Here is a 22,373-nt window from a genome sequence, read left to right as displayed (position 1 = left end):
AGTTTATTTGTATGTAGGAAAATAGATTACTGATATATGTTGAAGAAAGGAGAAGATGGTAAGGGAGAGCAATAGAGGTGAGTTTGATCAGTATATATCACAAGTATGTTTGGAAATGCCCCAATAAAACAACCCGTGTACAGGTAAAGTGTTTTCATAAACATTTTTTTGAAAAAAACCAACCAAACGTATCACTGCCCTTCAAAAATTTAGCAGTGAAATATTTTTTATCACAAAATACTGCATGTCTTTGGTAGTAAAAGAATCAATGACAAATTTATATTCAAGTCTTTGAATTAAATGACTTGGATAGAGTTCTTGGTTCAAAACCAGACAGACAGAAAAACCCGTGAAACTCCATCTCCAAAGTAATCAGCAAACAACAGGGCTAGTATGTGACTTAATTGGTAGAGTGCCAGCTGAGAAAACATGCCAATCAAGCCAAATTAAAAAATGGCAATGCATTTTACAAATCTAAATCCAAGGAGCTGTCAAAAAGAAATTGAGAATAGTATCCACTGTCAATCTATACAAAAATCAAGGCAAAGCTAACATAATATCCACTAACAGTTAAAGAAGGAGTAACAACCAATCTCAAACCCATAGCATAAAAAACCCCCAGTATCATACAGTTCATAAGGGATCATTGGTGGCAGGCTATAATCATACTTGTGACATCTTATATTTTTTTATTGTTCATTTTTATTAATTTATTTTTGTCAATCTTGGACTTGAGCTCAGGGATTGGGATCTGTCCCTGAGCTCTTTTGCTCAAGACCAGTGCTCTACTACCTTGAGACACAGCTCCATTTCCCTCTTTTTTTTTTTTGGTGGTTAATTGGAAATAAAAGTCTAGTGAACTTTTCCTGCATGGGCTGGCTTTGAACCTCAGTCCTCATATCTCAGCCTCCTGAGTAGTTAGTACAACAAGCGTGAGCCACCAATGTCCAGCTTGTTTTCCTATCTGTAAGAGGAAACCAACACTGCATAAAATAAGAGGTTTGAATAATCGTCATATCACAGCATAGCCTCTCTTATTGCCTGCTTAGTCCTACAACACCATGTATACAATTATTATATGCAGCTACTTCTTTCTAAAACAAATGATTAGAAAGATTTATAACTCACAATTAACTTTTACCTTGCCCAGGTCTTAAGACACTGACTTTGCTGTCATGTGATCATAAAGAAATGATTTGATTTTACTTCTGTATTTTATTTTATTTTATTTTGCCACTCCTGAGGCTTGAAATCAGGCCTGGGCATTATCCCTGAGCCTCTTTAGCTCAAGGCTAGCACTCTACCACTTGAGCCATAGCACCAGTTCTGGCCTTTTCTGAGTAGATTATTAGAGAAAAGAGTGAGTCTCAGGGACTTTTCTGCCTAGGCTAGTTTTAAATGGCGACTCTCAGATCTTTGCTTCTCGTTTAGCTGTGACTATAGGCATGAGCCACTTGGCACGATATTTTTTGAAAGCCCCAATTCTTCTCTTTCTAATGTCAGTGGCTGACACTAATAAAACTGTATGTTTTAATTTATATATCATATTACTTAATTCTAACAATGAACTTCACATAAGGAAATTGAACTTGAGGAAAGGAAATTGAACCTGAGCGGATTTAAATGGGCCAATGGCTCCAAATCCCAGTACTAAAAAGCATAGAGGTGGATTCTAAGCCCATGTGTTTTTTGACTTTTTATCGCTTTCTTTTAATACTGTGTATCACTTGGCCTAAAGTTGGCTTGCTGAATGCAGAGATTCACTCCTCTGAAATTTTAAGTTCTAGTTCAATGAGTTTTGCTAATTTGTGAATTATTGATGGTAGGCTTCTAATACAATGTCCTTACTCTATAGCAATAAGATAAAAAAAAAATCCTCAGCTACAGTAATCTAAGCAGAAGAGACATTAGATTTTCCCTGCGGGAATAAGAGTTCAGTATTACATTTTCAACAATTAAGTTGTATAAAATAAAGGGTAAGCAACAAAGTAATGATGGACCCTCTTTCCTTAATTAAAAAAAAATTCCTAGCCATTATGCTTTAAGCACATGAATGGAGGGGTGAAATAGAGCATGTATTTGTCCAAATATTCTAGATGCTTAAAAGTTGAAAAGCACATTAAAACAAACTATTAGAATAGAGTGGAAAATGTACACCAAGGCGAATATTTGTTTTGAATGTATCCTTTCCCCCAGACCCTAATTAGCCCCAATGCTTGCTGGAAATATATCAAACTTCACTATAGTCCGAACCATCATTAGCTTTCCAGCCTGGAAGGGAAAGTAAATGATGATAAGATCTGAATATGTGCTAAAATAGGCAGAAACTTCCAGAATGCCATAATGTATATTTTTAAGGTGATGGCATTTTCCACAAATAAGCAAATAAGTGGGTAATTCAGTAGCTCTTTTGATAAAATGAGAGGTGACCTAACTTTTGCTGACAACTTGAGTCACTGTTTTCATGTTAGTCTTGCAACTTTGTTAAAATTTAATTCAGCACTACACAGTGTCAGACATACATATGATTCTTTATTACTTAGGAAAGAAAAGAAAGGTACTACAGGTGAAGTGGGGAAAATAATTTGTTTTGGAAATGAATCAAGATACAAAAATACAGGAAGAAGTACTAACAAAGCACAGTGAATGTTGCACTAAGTAATTTCAGGTGTTGAAACATAAGCATTTTCATACTCACATCCAATGACATCTCAAAATAGCTGCCAACATTTATGATAGCTTCTTAAGCCATCTATTAAAGTGAAATGATTTATGAATTTCAAGACAAAATCAATGAAATAGGCATCATTTTCCCTTGTTAATCTGGCACCTTCGATTTAATTTTACTCAAAAAGAACAACAACGGTTGCTACTTGTAATTTAGCAAGGTTATAAAGGAAAGAAAGACAAAGGAAGTAAAGTCAAATAAAATAAAAGATTACTTCTATCTTTCTGATATCCTGGCTAGCACACCTTGATGCCTATTATCCATATATTATTTATTCTCTTGTTCCAGAATCTCAGTGGTGCTTGGTGTTTGTCACACCAACTGTCTGATTTTAGGAAATATACATACTCATATTTTTATGTTCTTTGCTTAAAGCAAAGATCTATTGGTCTTAGTGACCACTAAATTTGGCCATCATTTTACATAGTTCTCACCAGGGAGATATTAATATAAATTTGTTTCATTTTTTTCAAGTTTAAGGGTTGTTGTTTTTTGTCTAAACTACAGAATTAAATGCCACCCACAGTATTCTGTGGTTTTTCTTTTTCTTCTCTCTCTGATAGGCTCTCAGATATAACAGCCTCCTTATAATCTTAAAGTAGCACACATGAGAGTAAAACAAAGAAAATGACAGATTCCTGTCATGACATCTCTAAGCTTAGTGAACGTAAGTCACCAGACACCTATTCCCCAATCTCTTACCCCAATGTTTTTTTTTCAAAATATCTGTATATTAGTCTACTTTGTGACCTTTTTTCCTGTTACACAATAGCAGCATAATATAATCCTATAGAATGGAAGTAGCATATAAATGATTGAGAAACATTAGTTTAAGTGTGAAGGAATATGATGTTTATAATAAATATTTACTTATAAACAAATATTTATTGGGTTTCTATTGAAGTGCCGAGAGTTGCTCAAAGCTTTAGGGACATAACAGTGAATAAAACAGGAATTTCTTCCTGATTGCTCACTCAACCACCCAAATGTGCTAGGCCCTAAGAGTTCTCTTTAGATTCAGATTATGTGTGAAATAATCCACCAATATTCCAACTCTGATTCTCTTGGGATATGATTATCCTAGTTAATAGTGGTACTTTAGAATGTGTAAATAGTGCTTGTATAAACTCACACCAAATGGGCTTACTATGATTGGAAGTTAAATGTAAAATGACACCTACAATTTGATAGTTTTGAAATTAGTGGCCATAGATAGTCATTGCTTGTATCCCAAACTATGGTTTAAATACTTTTTCACTTACATACACACTTTTACAAAATGTGAACATCTTATGTTTGTATATTGTACCTAGGGCTATTTCACAGTCATTTATAGCACCTTTAACAATAGAAATTGCTTTTGTTTCCACTATTAGATCATTGAATCTCTGTTGTCGCTGTCTCCCCTACCTGCTCCTACTCTATAACTTGTAGCTTAAAATGCTCTCCAAAGAGCCATGAATAAAAGGCTTAGTCACTAGCTGGCACCAGTGGGAGGGGTTGGAAATTTTAAGAGATGGAGCCTAGAGGGACCTCGTCCAGTCTCGGGGGATGCATGGTTGGAGACAATGGTATGGCTTCAAAACATCCCTCTTGTTATTTTCAAGACACCATGTGAAATTAGGCCCTTTTTTTCTTTGTCTTTCTTTCTGTGGTTTTACTCCTGATATCACTGTAACTGATTTTGGTACCCTGGATATTGTATGTGCCTGTATTGTATTGGAACTAGGGAAGGGAAAGGGAGTACCAAAATCAAGAGACAAAGGATAAAAAAGACAAACCAAGGCAACAGCAATACTTCCAAGATTATATGGCGTAAACCAACTGTACAACTCATGGAGGGAGGGAAGTGGGGAGGGGTAAGGCAGGGTAAAATGAGGGAGGAGGTAACAAGTTGGATAAGAAATGTACTCACTGCCTTACGTCTGAAACTGTAACCCCTCTGTCCATCACCTGGACAGTCATGAAATGAAAAAAAAATATATTGTTTATTGGAGAGATGATTTATAGAGAGGTTACAGTTATGTAAGCCAGGTAATGAATACATTTCTTTTGAACCACGTTTCCCCCTCCCTCATTCTTTCCCAGTTTTTATTGTTATTATGAAGGTGATGTACAGAGAGGTTACTGTTACATGAATCAGATAAAGAATACATTTATTTTTAGACAATATCATCCCTTCCCTTGCTCTCTCCTAGTTTTCCCCTCCAATTACTACCCACAAATTGATAGTTCATTTTCAACATAGTGTCTAGTGAGTACCACTGCTACATTTGTTCACCCTTTGTCCCTTCATTTCTCTGCCCCTTACCCTCCCAAAGATAATTAACTAAACAAACATGACAAAAAGAAAAGAAAACAAAAAATAGCAGCAACATGGAAAAAAGAACTCTTGATTTTTATTTCCTGAAGTTCATTTCAATAACTATTATTTTATATGATTTGATACACATAGCATTTCTGTCTCTGTCCTCCTAAGAACACTATATAGTACATTGTTTATATGTAAATCCATTACTGTTTCTCATAAAACCTCCAATATCAGGATATTATGTAAAACCTACAAGACTTGACATTTTAGAAATTTCTCCTCCACTAATCCAGCAATTGAATATTCTACTTAACTAAGATTAGACCACGTTGAAATTTGACCATGCCTTGGTTCCATAAGACAATTCCACCTATTCCACAGTTAGACTGCCATGGCAATGGCACTTTACAGTAAGGATTTCTAAAGGTTAACTTTTGATCTTTAAACTGACATCATCGTCTTCTGGCACCAGGCCCTGCCCACCAATTCAATTCTGACTATTTCTATTTTAAGCAAGGGTTCATACACACAGACAGAACTCAAAATAAAGACGTTGCTCAAACTAATGATTCCCCTAGAAGTCTAGATTTCATTGGAAATGCTGTAATAAATTTTGTTCCAATGAGTTTAGGTGGGACTAGATATCATGTGCTCAAGAGGATCCTCAGTTTGGCTCTGATGAGCACTTGGGTACAGAAACACTACTTCAAAGTAAAATATATCAAGGCTTATAACTTGATATTCGATAGCTTTATAAAATTGATATTTTAGCTACATGTTTATTCATGGTATTATGATATCATACTAATTTTCTAGACATTTCTTTTATGTGCTAATACAGAGATCTTCAAACAAAGCTCCTAATTGCCCCAGAAGTTCTAAAGATATAAGCAGGTAAAGGAATGCAAAAGGCAAAACACAGCCTGGGAAAACTCTGTTATTATCCACCTTATGTACTAGTTCTTACTGAGATATTTGTTTTCTTTTTGATTGGAATTGCTGCTACAAAAGAAAAAGAAAAACAAACAAAGAAAAGCAGGGTGGGGGGGGGCTGAAAACACAGCTATTATGTCCTTGGCTTTCCATAATATAATATAACCTAAGATAAAAATCAGTTCTTGTTCATAGCATCCTTTAATATTCCAAACAAAATGTAATTGTGATTTAATTTCTTTCAAATTCTCATCAGAAAACAGTTAGTTCCCTGATGTATTGTCATCAGAGTTTCTACTAGAAAAGAAGAGCTGCCTTACTGAGAGCTCATACCTAAAATGTCTTTGTGTTCACTTAATCATTAATGATGGTGAGATAATCTTTTTTTAAAAGTTTTTATTATAAAACTGATGTACAGAGAGGTTACAGTTTCATATGTTAGGCAATGGATAAATTTCTTGTACTGTTTGTTACCTTGTCCCTCATACCCCCCCTCCCCCTCCCCCTTACCCTTTGGTGAGATAATCTTACTACATGTTTTCTTGTTCTTTGATTATATCATCCCTATGTTATTTTGTGTTTTGGGAAGGGGGGTTGTGGGGCTTGAACTCTGTGCCTGGGATCTGTCCATGACCTCCTCAGCTCAAGGCTAGCACTCCAACACCTAAGCCCCATGGAGCCTCTTCCAGTTTTCTGGTGGTTAATTGGCGTTGAGAATCTTGTGGACTGTTTGGCCCAGGCTGGCTTTGAACCGTGATCCTCAAATCTCAGCCTCATGAGTCTACAGGATTACAGGCATGAGCCACCAATGCCCAGTGTTAATTTATTTTCTTAAGAAGCATATGATTTTTTAAATAAAACATAAGTCCATTCTAGAAAGAGAAATAAATAAAACACTAATAAAGACGTTTGGATAGATACCACGTTTAGCACAGTGAGTGAAGCGAGGAGCTCGAACATCATACATGCCTGACTCCTCTCATGGAGGTGCCGCTGTGAGCTACTGCGAATCACTAAATTAGCCTGAATTCTCCAAAGCTCCATTCTCATCCACAAACCAGAATAAAAGTACGAATTTCAGAGGGCTATTGTTAGAATTAAAGAAGAATAGGTGTTATGTCTCGCCAGAAGTTATGTTTTAAATCCCTGGTGACTACAGAAGGGCTCAATTAAAATAAGTCCCACTGTTCAGTAGAATCTAATACTTTCTGATATTTTTATGTATTTCTTGTTATTTTATAGTAAATCAATTTATTTTTCTTGGAGAGAAAGCTAATTAAAAACACCTCCAAGAAACTAAAATCTCTACTTAAGAAGTTAACTTGCCAGACACCAGTGTCTCATGCTTGTAATCATAGCTGCTCAGGAGGCTGAGATGTGAAGATTGAAGTTGTGTACCAGCCCACACAGGAAAAGTCTATGAGGAGCTTATGTCCAATTAGCCAACTAAGAGTGGGAAGTCAGACTGGTGCTCAAGTGGTAGAGTAGTTGTCCTGAAAAAGAAAGAAAGAGAGAGAGAGAGAGAGAGAGAGAGGGAGAGAGAGAGGGAGGGAGGGAGGGAGGGAGGGAAGGAAGGAGGGAGGACGGAAGGAAGGAAGGAAAGAGAGGGAGGGAAGGAGGGAAGGAGGAAGAAAGGAAGGAAGAAAGAATGAGAAAGAAAGAGAAAGAAAGAAGGAAGGGAGGAAGGAAGGAAAGAAAGAAGGAAAGACAGACAAAAGAAAGAAAATCAGGGATAGCACCTAGGTGCTGATTTCAAGCCCCAATTTGGAACCACCCCAAAAAATTGTTTTTCAAAAAAAACTATTTTAATGCTCTTCTGTTCCCATAATATATGGCAAAGAGGAGGAAGTAACAGTTGGATAAGAAATGTACTTGCTTTACATATGAAAATGTAACCCCTCTGTACTTCACTTTGACAATAAAGAAGAAAAAAATTAAAAGAAAATAATCTTTACCATGTCATAAATCTAAAGTATGTCTGAGAAATTACAATCCACGAAATCTAGAAAAAATAAAAACTATACTCATCTACTCCCCCAAAATTTGAAACAACTAAGGAAGAGATGTTTTATATTAGTTTTTCTAAATTATAGCAAGTTAAATAGAAATTTTGATTTTATGACCTTAAATTTGATGGTGATGGCTCGAATTTTATGAATTTTGGAATTTGCTATAAGAAAGTGAGAAAAAATTTAGCAATTGGTTCTTAAAAAGGAGAATTGACCATAAGATTCTACTAATTATTTGCTCTAAGTTTGCTAGTCCTAGGAGAACTTTCTCATCAATGCATTCAGCAAACATAAAAGAAAGTATGTTTCTTGCAAATTTCTTGGTATTATTTACTATTAGCTGATAAGTCTTTCATTTGTTATTATTTCCAAGTAAAATAAGGCTTCCTAAAACCACTTATAAATTATACTGTATGATTACATTTGTATAATTATATAACATATAAGTGACACAGGATCCATGTAAAATCCTGACTTTAAAGTCTCTTAAATAAATTCCTTAGTAGTAGTTATTTACTAAGCAAAAATTTGACATTTAACATTCTACACCTATGATATACAATGGAAAATTATGTATGGCATCTGGCTCTCAATGTGTTTTGAGAGAGGCAACTGTTTCTTCATACCGATGCATTGAGAAATGGAAAAGCATATACTACTTGAAGTTTCATTGGAATCTACCTTGCTTTGCTAGGCAAATCATATCTCTGTGAGTAGTAAATTCTCAGTTCAGAAGAAAATTCTCCCTCTGATTAACCTTTACTTTTTAATGGGTTTTCTACATGGTAAAGATCAGAAATGCATAGACCCACAGGAACATAATTCCATTTCAGTGTGATAGGAACTATTGGGAATAAATATGATTGTACAAACTTGAAGACCTGATCTGTGCAGAACCAGGAGGAAGATCAACTCACACAGAAGAAGGAGGCGATTGTTTCTGACTGAGCTCAGACTAGCAAACTGCACTGGAAGCAGTTCTCCACCTCCGAACAGTTGAGTCTTCAAGAAAAAAAAAAAAAAAAACTGGCAGGAGAGGGGGTTAGAAGCAAGTCATTGAGAACCTTGCACTCAAGCTCAAGGAGTTTAGATTTTATCCTAGGGGCACTGAAGGGCCATTGAAGGGGTTTTGCCCAGGGAGTAAATAAGAGCTGCCTGAGCTATTGAGCTGAAGCCAAGCACTTTTCTTCAGATATTTTTATTCACAATAAAGATTAGACAGTACTCACTGACTAATGTAGAAAATTAGACTTGTTAAATGTTATTGTTCCAAATTATGTCTATGCACATGTAACGTTTAACACTTTCAAACCTTACTTACATATCTGAACTTTAACAAAGCACTTTAATGATTTAAGCCCAATTAATCATTCAATCCTAAATGTACTGTAATAACATCCTCATTTTACAGACAAGAAAATAGGTTTTCTGATTTACCCAATGTCAACACCCAGACCTTGTTCCCTTACATTTTGTGATTGTATCTCTCACCCAGTTTCAAAGTGAGACATTGATTTTATAGTCAAAAAACTGTTGATTTTTTTATACTATTCATGATTTTGAATGAGATCAAACATTCTTGTTTGATTTCCTTCGTTTATGAATGAAATCACCGTTGTAAAGGCAAATGGTGCTTATCAATCCTGTAGGTTTTCTGAGAGATTCACGTGGAATAGTGAATTTTCATAACAAAACGTTATACAAAATTAATTGTAATGTCAATAAGTTGTTATATGTAAAAGGAAAATAAACCTAGTTGTTGGCTTGTACTAGAGACAAAAAATGAATATGTTTTACACAGAATCATTCAGTCTCCTCCCCCCACGCCCCAGCCGCTAATCCTGGGGCTTGAACTCAGCGCCTGAGCACTGTCCTTGGCTTCTTTTTGCTCAAGGCTACCACTCTAGCACTCTACCATTTGATCCACAGAGCCACTTCTGGATATTTCTTTATATGTGCTGAGAAGCTGAACCCAGTGCTTCATGTATGCAAAGCAAGCACTATCTACCACTAGGCCATATTCCCAGTCCCTCAGTCTCCTCTCTTGTGTGAAATAATTCTGCCTAAAAGGTAATTTGCTACTAGTGAGGGCAAAATTATATTATATTTTCAGATACACCCACGTTCTCCATAAAGCAAGAAGAGGTCCTTAGCAATTGACAGAGATGTTTGGAAAAAGAGTCTCTTAGATTTTGCACATTCAAGGTAAAGCTAAAATTTCGTCTGATTCATTCTCAGGGACGAAAATATTTCATTCTAAGATAATAGGAAAATTACAAAGATAAAGAACACTTGATCTGAAAAGGAAAGGAGGAAATTGGTGCGACTAGATCTCATCCTCCGCATGTGGGGCTTTGGCCAAGGACAAAAAAACTGGAATACAATATTGGTGAGTGAGCATGCCCTAGCAAGTCACCTAGAGGATGGACTCATTAGGGAGAAGGTTAGAATAATAAGTGATCATGCCTCCAGACCTTCTCATGAGTGCGCTGCACCTGTCTGTGGAACATGGCATTATTTTGATAGCAAAGATCTGAGTAACTAAGGATGACGGATGGCAGCTATGTCTCCTTGCGTAAGGATAAGAACAGGTGCTTAGTCGTGAGGCCTGTGCCGGAACGCAGGCTTTACCATGTGTAAACTTGGGCTAGTCATTGAATTATATCCTACTTTGATTCCCTCATTTGTAAAATAGAATTATTATGATATTAATGATAACCATAAAGATTATTTCTTAATCTTGTTTAGAGGAAGACAAATTAGTAACTATGTAAACCACTTAGAATAATTTTTGGCAAACTGCAAACCAGGGATTAATGTTACCTGTGATTATTGCACACAGTATATGCATTCATGAACACGAACAAATATATATTCTATAAGCATATCCAAGCACAATACTTCCATAAGTTCCTCATACAAACTAGGTAAAAAAACCAAATCTCTCACATAATTATTTTAAAATCTTTTTGAGTCAGGTGCTGATGGTTCATGACTATAACAATAGTTACTCAAGAGGCTGAGATCTGAGAATCATGGTTCAGAGATAGTCCAGACCACAACAAAATCTATGAGATAATGATTTCCAATTAACAATCAACATACACAGACATGCACACAGACATACTCACAAAATGGATCTATATGATTCAGGTGATAGAGAATTACGTTTGAGTGGAAATAGTGAAGGTATATTTCCTAGGCCCTGAGTTCAATCTTAAGTACTAAAACAAAAAAAAAAAAACTTTTTGAGAGTATAACATCCTGTGTATACTTTTAAATTGCAAATTTCAAACTAAAGAAAAAGAGATATCTTGCTACTGTGCCAAACATATATTTCACGAAGTTTCATGAAACTTCTTGTTTCAATTGCCCCCAACTTTCTACTTTGAATAACATGTGTCAGGTCATTTAAATGACTTCCTCCCTATCAAAAGAGCACATATAATACAAAATGTTATAATGTGTTAAACATAGCATATGTAATTTATATTATATGATGTATTATAAGTGCTTTAAAGTAAAACCAAGAATATACTATGCTAAGACAAAATATATAAAATATGTAAAAATATTTCCTCATATGTTTTGTGGCTTGTTGAAAGCATTTTGTTTTGTAGCCACTTTTGCATGGACAAAAATGCAGTAAAAATGCAACATTTAAAACCCATGCCCTTTGTACTGACAGATATGCCTTTATTTTCTATTCAAATCCCTACATTAAACATTAAATAACAAGGAAAAACTAGCAAAGTATTGTGACATATCATGTGGTTGAATTATATCTTGGATAACTCTATGGGAAATCTATCTTTGCAATTCCTTTTGTTAGGTTGTATTCCCAGCCCTGATTCCCTTTAATCATTCCACTCAACAAGGTGATCACCTCCGACTATGAAATCATGTCTTAGATCCCCTATATGCACTGGGGGTAAAGACAGAAATTAGCATTTGTAGTGTACCTATGGAGGACTACAAATTTTACTAGGCAACATCAGTATATGTATATTTTTCTTTGTCTTTCCATTTTAACTATTTGAAACTTGAGGTGGAAAGTTCAAACTATAACCCTGAGATCTGGCAGAACAGTGTTCATGGTCATAACATCTTGTTTTCAACTGCTGTGCTAGACGCACCATTATTGTGAGATATTATATATGCATATATATGCAAACATATATATGCATGCACACATATACATATATACACAGATGTGTACATATTTAAATAGGTATATATGTGTGTGCATGTGTGTACACACATACATATATAATTTTCATCACAAATTTCCCTCTCATTTTTTTATCCTGATTCTTACCAGGAAACAGAGTTCGCACACATTAGCCATGCAGGATATTTAATTAGTTATGCTCTTAGTTTTCCTGTGCTTTTCGACAATGTCATTTTGTTTATAGCACTACCAGTTAGAACACTGATTCATTCCATTTGTTCTCTACAACAGTTGTGGGAAGTTTGTAGTGCCATTATGAGCCAGATTACTGCTAAGTGACCTGAAATTAAAAAGAATTAAATGATTATCCACAAGATTTAGTTAGTAAGTGATGAAGATGAGCCCAAACAAAAGTGTTTACTTTTAAACCCTGAGCTAGAAACTTCACTTGTTTCTTTTTGATATTTCTTTTTTTTCCTGTGATTTTAAACCGCTTATTTGTTTCCCTACTTGATTTCACAGGCTTAACTCAAAACCAGAGAAGAAGAGTCCACAATATTAAAATGGTACTTGTCTTTCTGTTGTGGCCACTTCTTCCAGAGAAATCAAATGTGGTGGCTTGAAACCATACATGGTCAAAATCTTTTTCAAGTATTCCCTGCTTTCGGAGGTTGGTTCTACCTCTTTTGAGAAGACTCATTCACGTGTCTGCAGAACCTAGAGTGAACCCCTTGGATGAGAAGAGGGGCCATTGTCTTATTCTATAGGACTGGCAAGCTGCCTCACCTCTCTAGCTATTATTACAGGGAGGGAAGGCTATGGGCGAAAACTCAACTTGGCTCTGAAACCAAACTCTTTCAGGGGACTGCTGGGCTGAACTGGTGCCAGCTGGATCTCCCAGCTGAGTTTGTCTTTCCATAGAAAAGACATCAACAGGCATCCTGGAACAGGAAGGTCCAGCCACTGTAAAGTAAATAAATGAGCTGTCTTAGAAGAAAGGTAAAGCTGACAGAGATTAGAAAGTTTTTACACTCTGATTCCTAAATTAATTTTCAAAAGCATCTCTGTTTGATACCATTATTTTTTTAACCCTCAGGGACATGACTAATAAGCAACAGTTATTGTCCTCATAACATACCAGTGGAAATCATAAACTCTTTGAGGATGCTGGCAGGTACTTGTAATCAGCTCTTACTCTCCTCACCTGTGTTTCCTTCTTGGGGAAGGAAAGGAATGAGGGAAAGATATGACAGATGAAAGGTAAAATATGACATTACTAAAAAAAAGGGGGGGGACAGTATCCATCTTTGAATGAAAAAGAACAGACTGTATTTTCTCTAAATCGTCCAATACTTATCCTGAAACATGTTTCCAAGTAGGAACATTTTCTCACAAAGCATATGCAAAATATTTCAACCTTCAGTCTTGGACTTTCTGATTTAATTTGTTTAAGTAATTCATTGACTAAGAGCTGTGGCCCAGTTTGCGTACAACTGAGGAGAAACTTGGTAGAGAAAGAGAATGACATGGGCAACAGTCCAAAAATTAAAATAAAATTAAAATTATTACAGATATTTAATCCCAATTATTAAATACCTAGGGTGCCTAAAGCCACAAATGTTTAGCGTGACTCAAACAGTAAACCTCTCGATGACTAACAGGGAATATGTGTGCATGTAATAATAACCACAAAGTTCCTTTTCTCATTATATCATCATGGTTCCTACCTTCAGAGTCGAAGTGAATCAAACGTAAAAAAGTGTCTGGTATGGGTGAAGTCTCTTTAAATGACAATGAAGTGAAGACCAAACATTTTAATTAACATCAAACATGTGGTGGTAACACATTAACATCCTTCTCCTCTTTCTCCTATCCTTACCATAAAGCTTCACATGCCCCAAAATGTGTCCACGGGCACTTCTTTTTACTCACATCTCAGCTAAGTTATTATGCTCAGCTTAATAAAAGCACCATAATTAAAACCATGAACAGTGAATCACTGGGAGACATACAGGGAAAAAAGCATGACCTAGATTCTCCCTCCTTTCAACCAAGTTTGTATCCTGTCTGATTGTTTGAGAAATTATTTAAATGATATTAGTAAAATAACTCACAAGGTGATAAGAGATTAGGGCTATGAACCCTATAGAAAAAAAGGAGAAAACTTTATGAGTACAAAAGACTAGACTTTATTTAAATGGAATACAACTAACTGGTACTCTAAGGGTAAAATTCACACACAATTCTGTACAGGATTTCCAAGCAATTTTTTAAAGATGTTGGACATCATTCCTTAAGGTTGATTTACATTACAGAAAAGAAAACCATTATTCTTCAAGTTGTAGCTTAAGCTGTATTTAACGAACTGTAGTTAAATCTACAATTAAATAATAGTAAATGTGATAATATTAAACCATAGAGTTTTTTAAAATTCAAGTTAAATTACTCACTTTTTTTCTGACTTGTAAAATCTAGCATTCTCTTTACAGATACAAGATGAAAAATTTGAATTTGGGGAAAAAAAGAAAAGTAATATGATAAGTCACTAGACATTTCATCATTCTAGTTCAAATTCTTATATATGTTATAGCATTTTTCTGTGTTTCTTTTCATTACAGCATTGACCAGTTAAGGTTTTTTAGAGAATAGTGGATTAAATAGGAATTTAAACATTTCTAGTTATGAGATGTATCGATCTGAATTACATTTAAAATTCAATTAAATATTTCCTATAAAAATACTAACTTTAAATTAGAATCATGGTGTGTGTAAAAATAACTGGGATGAATACCTTCTATGCAAAACCTTTTCTGTAAATGATACAAATTCCAACCATTTTTGATGGCTCACATCTGAATATTATGCATGTTTAGGTATTGAAACATTGTTGCAATATAGAGTATTCTCTAGTACTCAAGAATGTCTGTGTCACTTACATTTTGTTTTGTACATGCCTATTTTATAGTACTATTTATGACATGGGTGGTATTGCTGTTTTGTGAAAAATTCTTCATCAAAACCATACCTTCTATGTGTTGACATATGAGTTATTGAAAATGAGACATACAAAATCTTACACTATATTCTCTTTTGCCTTGTTTAAAACCACAAAATATACATCATTACCTATGTGCAAACACAGAACAACAAAGGAAAAACAAATATATATGTCATATATTCTGAACTAACCATTTTCAACTAAACCAACAATTCAGACACGTTTGCAGCGTCAAATACTGTACCCTTCTAAAAGCAATACAGCACTAGAGTTATGTTTTAAAAATTGTTATGGCTACATCCGAGAAGCTGTTTTGGTTTCCTGTTTTTACTGCATTTTATTGAGTAAACAATTTTTAATTATTTTGAAGGTATGTATTATTAAACCTTTCTACAAATATGATCCACTGACATCTCTGTTGGCAAATATTTTAGAACTTAAAAAATTACCTTCAAAATTTACACACACAGAAATAGACTTATACAATAGTTAATTATATTATTCTAGAATACAATACATAATATGCTGTTTAATATCAACTACCTACTCTATTCGGTTTTCTATGTATAAAACACACAGGACAAGTTATTTTAAGAAATCCTCTTATTAGAACCATCCTGCCTTTTCTAAGCTAGAGTCCTAGACCTCTAAGAAGAGTTAGTGTCTTCTGAGTCTCTAAGACAACAATTTACATTTTTAGCTCTCAAACTATTTTTATAATCATAATGTAGAAGGCAAATATTGCACTGGTTTGTAATGTTTAATAACATTAAATATCTGAGCATCAAATTTTAATTTATCCTGGTAGTATTTGAAAACCATTATGAAGCTATTTTAAGATTGTGAAAATCATCATAAAATTATTCAAATACTTAATGCCTCTTTTAACTTACATCGAGCTATTCACTGATTAAAAATATATCTGCTCAATTGAAGAAAAAAGATAATGTGTAAGAAGTAATCAGTACATTTTACACTTGTTGTTTACTTAAGTATGAACAATGTTTTTTTTCTTTTTGAAAAACAAAATAAATTTGATCCATAAAGGAAAAGTATCTACTATTGATATAGTTCTGAACATTACCCTCTATTTTATAATTAAAATGTAGAAAGGTAGCAATGGGTTCCTAATAAAAGATAAATTAAATATCCATTTGAGTACATATGTATGTGTGTGCGTGCATGCGCGCGCACATGTGTGAAACTCCAGTGGTAGAGCCAAACAGCTGAAATGTAGTGGAAATAATTCAGTAAAAAAAAATCATTTATCAACAGTGGTAAAAATTGAAAAATAGTTAAGTAGCCAGTGAATGTTTGCCTATAAAGACCTATGTCATTTCATTACAATACATGTAACTATGTCATACTCTAATCTTCATATTGTGCAGAGAATAGGAAGAATAGAACAGTAGTAAATAATGAATTATAACTCCTAAAAAAAGTAAATGTTGGTCTGAAACGGTAGCTCAGTAGTAGAACACTTGCTTAGCCTTTGCAAGGCCATGGCTTAGATCTCCAGAATTAAGAAAGACAATAAAAAATAAACCCTTTCCCCATACCAACTATATGCTATATTATCTGGAATAAAGATTTAATAGCCCTTAAAGATGATAAAGTCACAAGCAGTGTAAATCTGGGAAGTACCCCCTCGTTTCTATTTTACTTGCAGAAGTAAAATCCTCTTACCTGTTACCCTGACACCCAAGAAAGAGCTTACAATGTCACAACCCCTCGGCCTCCCCCTCTTTTCATGGCTTATTAAGCAAAAAGGCCGGACTTTTTATGGTCCCTTCTGGTTCTAACCATCTAAGATTCAAATAGGAGTAATGGCTTTTCTTGTTCAGTAATGTCCTGGTGAGGGAACACTTTTACTGTCCTTTTCTGTGAAATCCTGACTGGTTATCTAAAAAGAAATGAATTACATCCAGAGGACAAGGCGACAAAATAAAGCCATTTAGTTTTACAAATCTATTATGTCCTCCAATATGTTTTATGGGCCTGGTCCTATTATAAAACAAAACAAAAGAAAGCCTAAAACAAACTTTTTTCTGCCCCTTTCCAATGGAAACATTTGGAAATTTTTTGTTGTTTATTAAGGAATTTAACCCTTTTTTCCCCTCTTACTTTCTCCCACTTATGAAACAAGCAATGACAAGAAACTGGACTTTTCAAATACAAACTGCTGACAACTGTCAGAAACACTTTACTGGGACATTACTGACTGTTGCTTCAATGAATTAAGCTTGATTCACTGTTGGTGAATCATTTTCAATGCAGAGCTGTTCAGCAGTAATTGGCCAAGAATCCCTGCTGAGAAAAGCACTTGTCAAATAATGCTTGTTTACAAATATATCTCCAGACAGCAAAAAGTGGCAGTAACTGAATAAGTCCAGTGGCACCTCAAAAATTCCTATCTGTTGGCTTGCCCCTTTTCCTTATTAAATTTGTCAAGGTTGTCACTTGTTTTTCAGCTTGATCTGGGAAATGTCCCCTGTTAAATCTGCATTGTTTGACAACTAAAATTTTGCATGTTTAAACTGTATATAAAAGGTTTCCTCTACATGTGGTTTATACCTGTATAACACAATAACTATTTGTCTTGTAAATTGCTTAGAATCAAAGCTAAAAAGTACATTTTCTGATTTTCTGTTTACAACAAATTGTCATTCTACACAAATCTTTTATCAAGCATGGCTTTGTTTTTTAAAAGGATATATGGGTTTCCTGTTCAACTCTATTTCTTTATAACCCAAGTTAAAATTTTAATAATGACTAGAATATTAATTACAAGAGAAAACTTACATTTATGTTTTCCTGTCCTAAAATGTGATTATCAGAGCATACATATTACATACATATGTAACACATACACAACGGTTTGGAAAATGACTATGTATCTGTATAGACTGAGAGAAAAAATTACATGAATACAAGTTACTAATGGATTTAATATGCGATCCAACTCTCTACTCCTGACATTCCAAGATTCTTCCAAAGCCAATTGGAAAAAAATCTAGCTTAAATACCTATGAATGCTGCACATCTATTTTTGTGTTCTATGTATAAAACTAACACAGAAAAACTAAAGAAGAAGAATGTAAATTTCACAGAACCCACATTAAATTCTGGGATCATAGCAACTGGATGTTAAAAAATGCTGGGCAAGGTGGCTGAGAATTGGAAAAGAGGAAAATGCCTAGGTAATATAAAGAATTTATTTCTAATGATGTATGGGTAAATGCCACACAATGCGCACCTAATAGCAGGAACGCTTTTCTCCTTGGTGTCTGAGGTGGTGAAGTCTCTCATTTCGGGGGAGACCTCTCCAATCCTCAAGTCACTGAGACCAAGTTTGGCTGGGTAAGGCTGCCAGTACCGAGTCCCCCAGTAACCCAGGCTCACTGTGCCTTGACATTCACGCCCAGCTTGACCATGAGAAGGCTGCTGGAGTCCCTGCTTCCTTCCTCTCCTGCGCCTTGATTTTCCTACCTGGGCAGGCAGGGCCCTGTTCTGCCCCCCCACCCCCCCCCCCCCACCATCGGGTGCCACCCACCCTGGGAAGTCTTCCTCTCCTCTTCCGCCCCTCACAGGGAGGAGGGACTCCCCTGTCTACCTCGGTTTCCCTCCCCCATTGAACATGGAAATTACGTTAAGAGTAGAAATTAGAAAGGGAGGACGACTGAGGGCGATGAACACCTTCCAGTCAAAGCACTATGCCTCGTTGGCTGAAATAAACACAATCCCCAAATTCCCCTCACCCTGCTGGGAGCCTTGAGATTTCTCACCTAATGGAAGCTCACTGAGGATGATCATAAAACATTTCAGGACCTCGGGAAACACTTTGCAACTTTATCCGGAAGGCAAACAAAACCCAACACACCCCCAATGGCCTGGTGTGCGCCTGGGGGACCCCATCTCCACAGACCGCGCAATGCTTGGGTCAGGTGCTTGTCGGTTTTAATCAAGGAGGTTGAAGGAGAGCGAGGCCAGTGGGTGGGTGGCTGGGGGTCTGGGCCTGCCCTGCTCTCGCTGTGCTCTCCGGGAGGGAGCACTGGACCAGGAGCTCAGCGCCCTCTCCCCCGCCGCCCCCCCCAGCGGAGGCAGAGCCCGTGGGAGTCACGAGGACACACAGCACCACCACCACGGCGGCGGGGCTGCCAGCTCCTCTCCCGGGTCCCGCTGCTCCCCTCGCCTCGGGCCGGGAGGAATCTCTGCCCCCCACCCACCCACCCCTCCCCCCCCCCGCCACCCCCAGGCATGCCCGCTCTCAATCCAAACCCCAAGTGCTCTGGCCAGGGCTACAGCGAGGGCTTTCACCGCTTCCCTGGGGAGGGGGGGGGGATGCGCCCAGCAACCCGGATCCGCACCCAGAAAGCTGAGCTCCCCCACTCCACCCCTGACCCCCCGGGAGGGGTCAGCCCCAGAGCCGAGACCCCGGCGCGCGCTGCCCAGCGGGGATGGAGAAGCGCGGAGGAGCCGCGCGGCTGGGAAGAACCCAGGGACCCGGGGATGCGGGTGGGGTGGGGTAGGGGGTGAAGAAAGGGGGCGCCCGCGGGGCTGAGCACCGCTCGGGGAGCGTGGGGAGCCGGCCACACAGGTGTCTTCCGCTCTGCGCCCTCCCGGCTCTCCTCCTCCACCAGGGGAAGGCAGGGAGAGCGACTCCAGGGTCTGGAGCCCAGATATGGTGTGTGTGTGGGGGGGGGGGTGGCTAGGGCTGGGTGCGCCCCGACCCTGTGCCTGCTGCCCGCGGGCTATGGAGGGGAGCCCCAACTCCTCCCGGCAGGTGCGGCGGGCGGCGCCCCGCCTCCCCGCGACCCGGAGCGGCGCGCGCGGCCCCGCGCAGCGAGCGGATCCGGAGCCGTCGGGGGCCGGCCGGCCTCCCACCCCATCTCAGTGGATTCAGCGCGGCGCTCCGGGTCCCCCAAGAAAGCAACGCTCCCGCTCCCCGCGGAGAACAGCAGCAGCACATGTCCTCACTAACAGCTCCCGAAAGGCACGGACCCCCTTCCCCTCACCTCCCCCCCCCCAAAAATCACCCCCCCCCACAGAGGTTCCCACAGAGCGAGCGGTGCTAAACAACGGCTTCTAGGAAACCCTTCATCCGCCCCGGGAGCCCCGTCATCCGCGCGTTCCCCGCGGGGCCCGCGATGCCCCTGCCCGGCCGGCCGCACCCCACCTCCGTGCGCGGGGCGGGGGCTCCCGACCCTTCCTCACCCGGGGCTCCCAACTTCCCGGCCCCGCGTCCCCCCCCACCCCCCGCCCCAAGCAGCCTCGGTCCACGCGGGGGCTCCGGGCCCCGCACTCCGCAGCGCGGGGCCAACCAGGCGACCCCGGGCGGGCAGAGGGCGCGTGGGAAGGGAGAGGCCGGACCCCGACCCCCCCCTCATCAGCCCCCGGCCCCGCCGAGCGCAGGGACCCCCGCGCCAGGCCCCACCTCGCCCCCGCACCCCGGGGGTCCCCCCCACCCCCGCATTACCTTCGTTGCTGGGGCTGGCCACGAGCGTCCGGAGCGCGGCGCCCAGGAGAAGGCAAGTCCACACGGGGGCCCTGCGGGGCGCAGAGCGGCAGCCGGCGGGGGACACCGGGGTGCGGGCACCGTCGCCGCCGCCGCCGCCCCCTGGGGTCCGCAGGCGTCCCGCACCCCGGGGCTCGGAGCCCCTCATCTTCTCCTGCCCTCCTTCCTCCCTGGCTCGGCTCCCGCCTGGCGGAGGAGGAGGAAGAGGCGGCCCGAGGGGAGGGGGAGCGTCCACGAGTGGGGGGGGGCTCCCCCGGGTCCGCGGGGAGGGCTGAAGTTCGCTGGGGCTCCCGTGGCCCCCCTCGGGCTCGGCAGCGAGGAGCGAGCGCCTCGTCCCGGTGGCGGTGCCGCGCCGTGCCGGACGCGGCTGGATCCAGGGGTCCCCGCGCCCCCCACCACCTCTTGTCGGGCCTCCGAGCACTTGCTCCTTCTTTCCTCTTCTTCTTTCCCCCCCACGGGGCGCTGCGGCCCCGACGCCCCCGGGGCGCGGAGGTGGGAGGCGGGCGCCCCGAGCCCTCAGCGCGGGGAGGCCGGCGCGCGGCGGCGGGGACGAGTCATCTGGAAATCAGGACGGGGGCGCCCCGTGCCACAGCGCAGGCACACCCCGGGCGACCCACAGGCAGACGGACGGACGGACGGACGGACGGACGGGGGTGGCGACGGCAGCGGGGCCACCGCGCGGAGTTCCAAGCGCCTGGCCCGGGCCGGGCTGAGGGGGGAAGCGCAGCGAGCCGCGGGGCTGCGCGCGGGGCGGGCGAGGGCCGGCACTGGCGGCGCCCCCGGGGGGCTGCGGGGACCGGGGGGTGGATGAGGGGGGGGGGCGGCCCGGCCAGGGGGGTGCGGTGAGCGCGCGCGGCCCCCCGCCGGGGCGCGGAGGAGAAGCCGGAGGAGGACGGCGAAGGCGGGCGAGCCGGGCGCCGCCGCGGACGCCACCGCCACCGCCACCGCCACGGCGCTGCGCCCGCTGGGTCTGGAGCTCGCGCGGCTGTGCCGCCGCCTCCGCGCGCGCGGCGCCTCCCACCCCTCCCCGCCCCCCGCCTCCCTCTCCCCGCCTCCCCGCTCCCCCCGCCCGGGAGGCGCGCAGCCTCGCCAGTGTGAGTTGCACACGCACACACGCACACACACGCACACACACACGCGCACACGCGCACCCGGAGGGAGGCAATCCGCACGCTGCCTGGGTGAGTGTTGCCTAGCGATCGCCGGCACAGGCGCGTCTTCCTCGCGGCATCCTTCGGGCCAGGGAGGAAGCCCGCGAGGACCCAGGTCCCCAAGAAGCCGCAGCCCCCCCCCCCACCAGCCCCCAGCCCCGAAGGAAGCGGGTCCCGGGGTGTCCCGGGGTGTCCCGGGGTGTCCCGGTGGACCTGGCGCTGCCCCTCCAGCGCTCGTGGCGTCCCCAGCCGGGCCCGCACGCCGCTGAGCGCCCGCAGGCATGGGTGGCTGGCTGGCGGGTCGTGGCTTCCACACCCATAGGGCCCCCGGCGGCCTCCACCCTGGCTCCGCTTCCCTGCTTTGGGGGGGCGACACGGCGGGTGGTGGTGGTGATTACTTCCCATGCCCCCTACAGAAGCAAATGGTCGACTCTCTAATTCTAGAGGCCACGGGGCCATCTGAGATCCCAGACAGCCAAAAGAATGGATTGGCTATGCAGATTTCTGCTGGGGGCCAGGTACTTTACAGATGTCATGATTTAATTCATTTAAATTCG

At 41.2% G+C, this 22,373-nt stretch overlaps 1 protein-coding gene across 17 annotated transcripts in view; it reads right to left on the bottom strand.

Moving 5' to 3' along the window:
• Epha5 (EPH receptor A5) overlaps positions 1-20,829 on the bottom strand; it is a 263,125-nt gene extending 242,296 nt beyond the window's left edge. For 13 of the 17 annotated variants that reach the window (XM_048364394.1, XM_048364396.1, XM_048364395.1 and 10 more), the window contains exon 1: positions 20,627-20,813. In XM_048364394.1, coding sequence (XP_048220351.1) covers positions 20,627-20,813 — 187 coding nt within the window. Of the gene's footprint in view, positions 1-20,626 lie in introns of all 17 variants that reach the window. The other 4 variants (XM_048364408.1, XM_048364409.1, XM_048364410.1 and 1 more) reach the window with 2 other exon arrangements.
• Positions 20,830-22,373: the final 1,544 nt, after the last annotated feature.

This window comes from Perognathus longimembris, chromosome 16, assembly GCF_023159225.1.
Source record: "Perognathus longimembris pacificus isolate PPM17 chromosome 16, ASM2315922v1, whole genome shotgun sequence".
Lineage (NCBI taxonomy): Eukaryota > Metazoa > Chordata > Mammalia > Rodentia > Heteromyidae > Perognathus > Perognathus longimembris.
The sequence above is the reverse complement of the archived record's forward strand: the minus strand, read 5'-3'. Positions and strand labels throughout refer to the sequence as shown.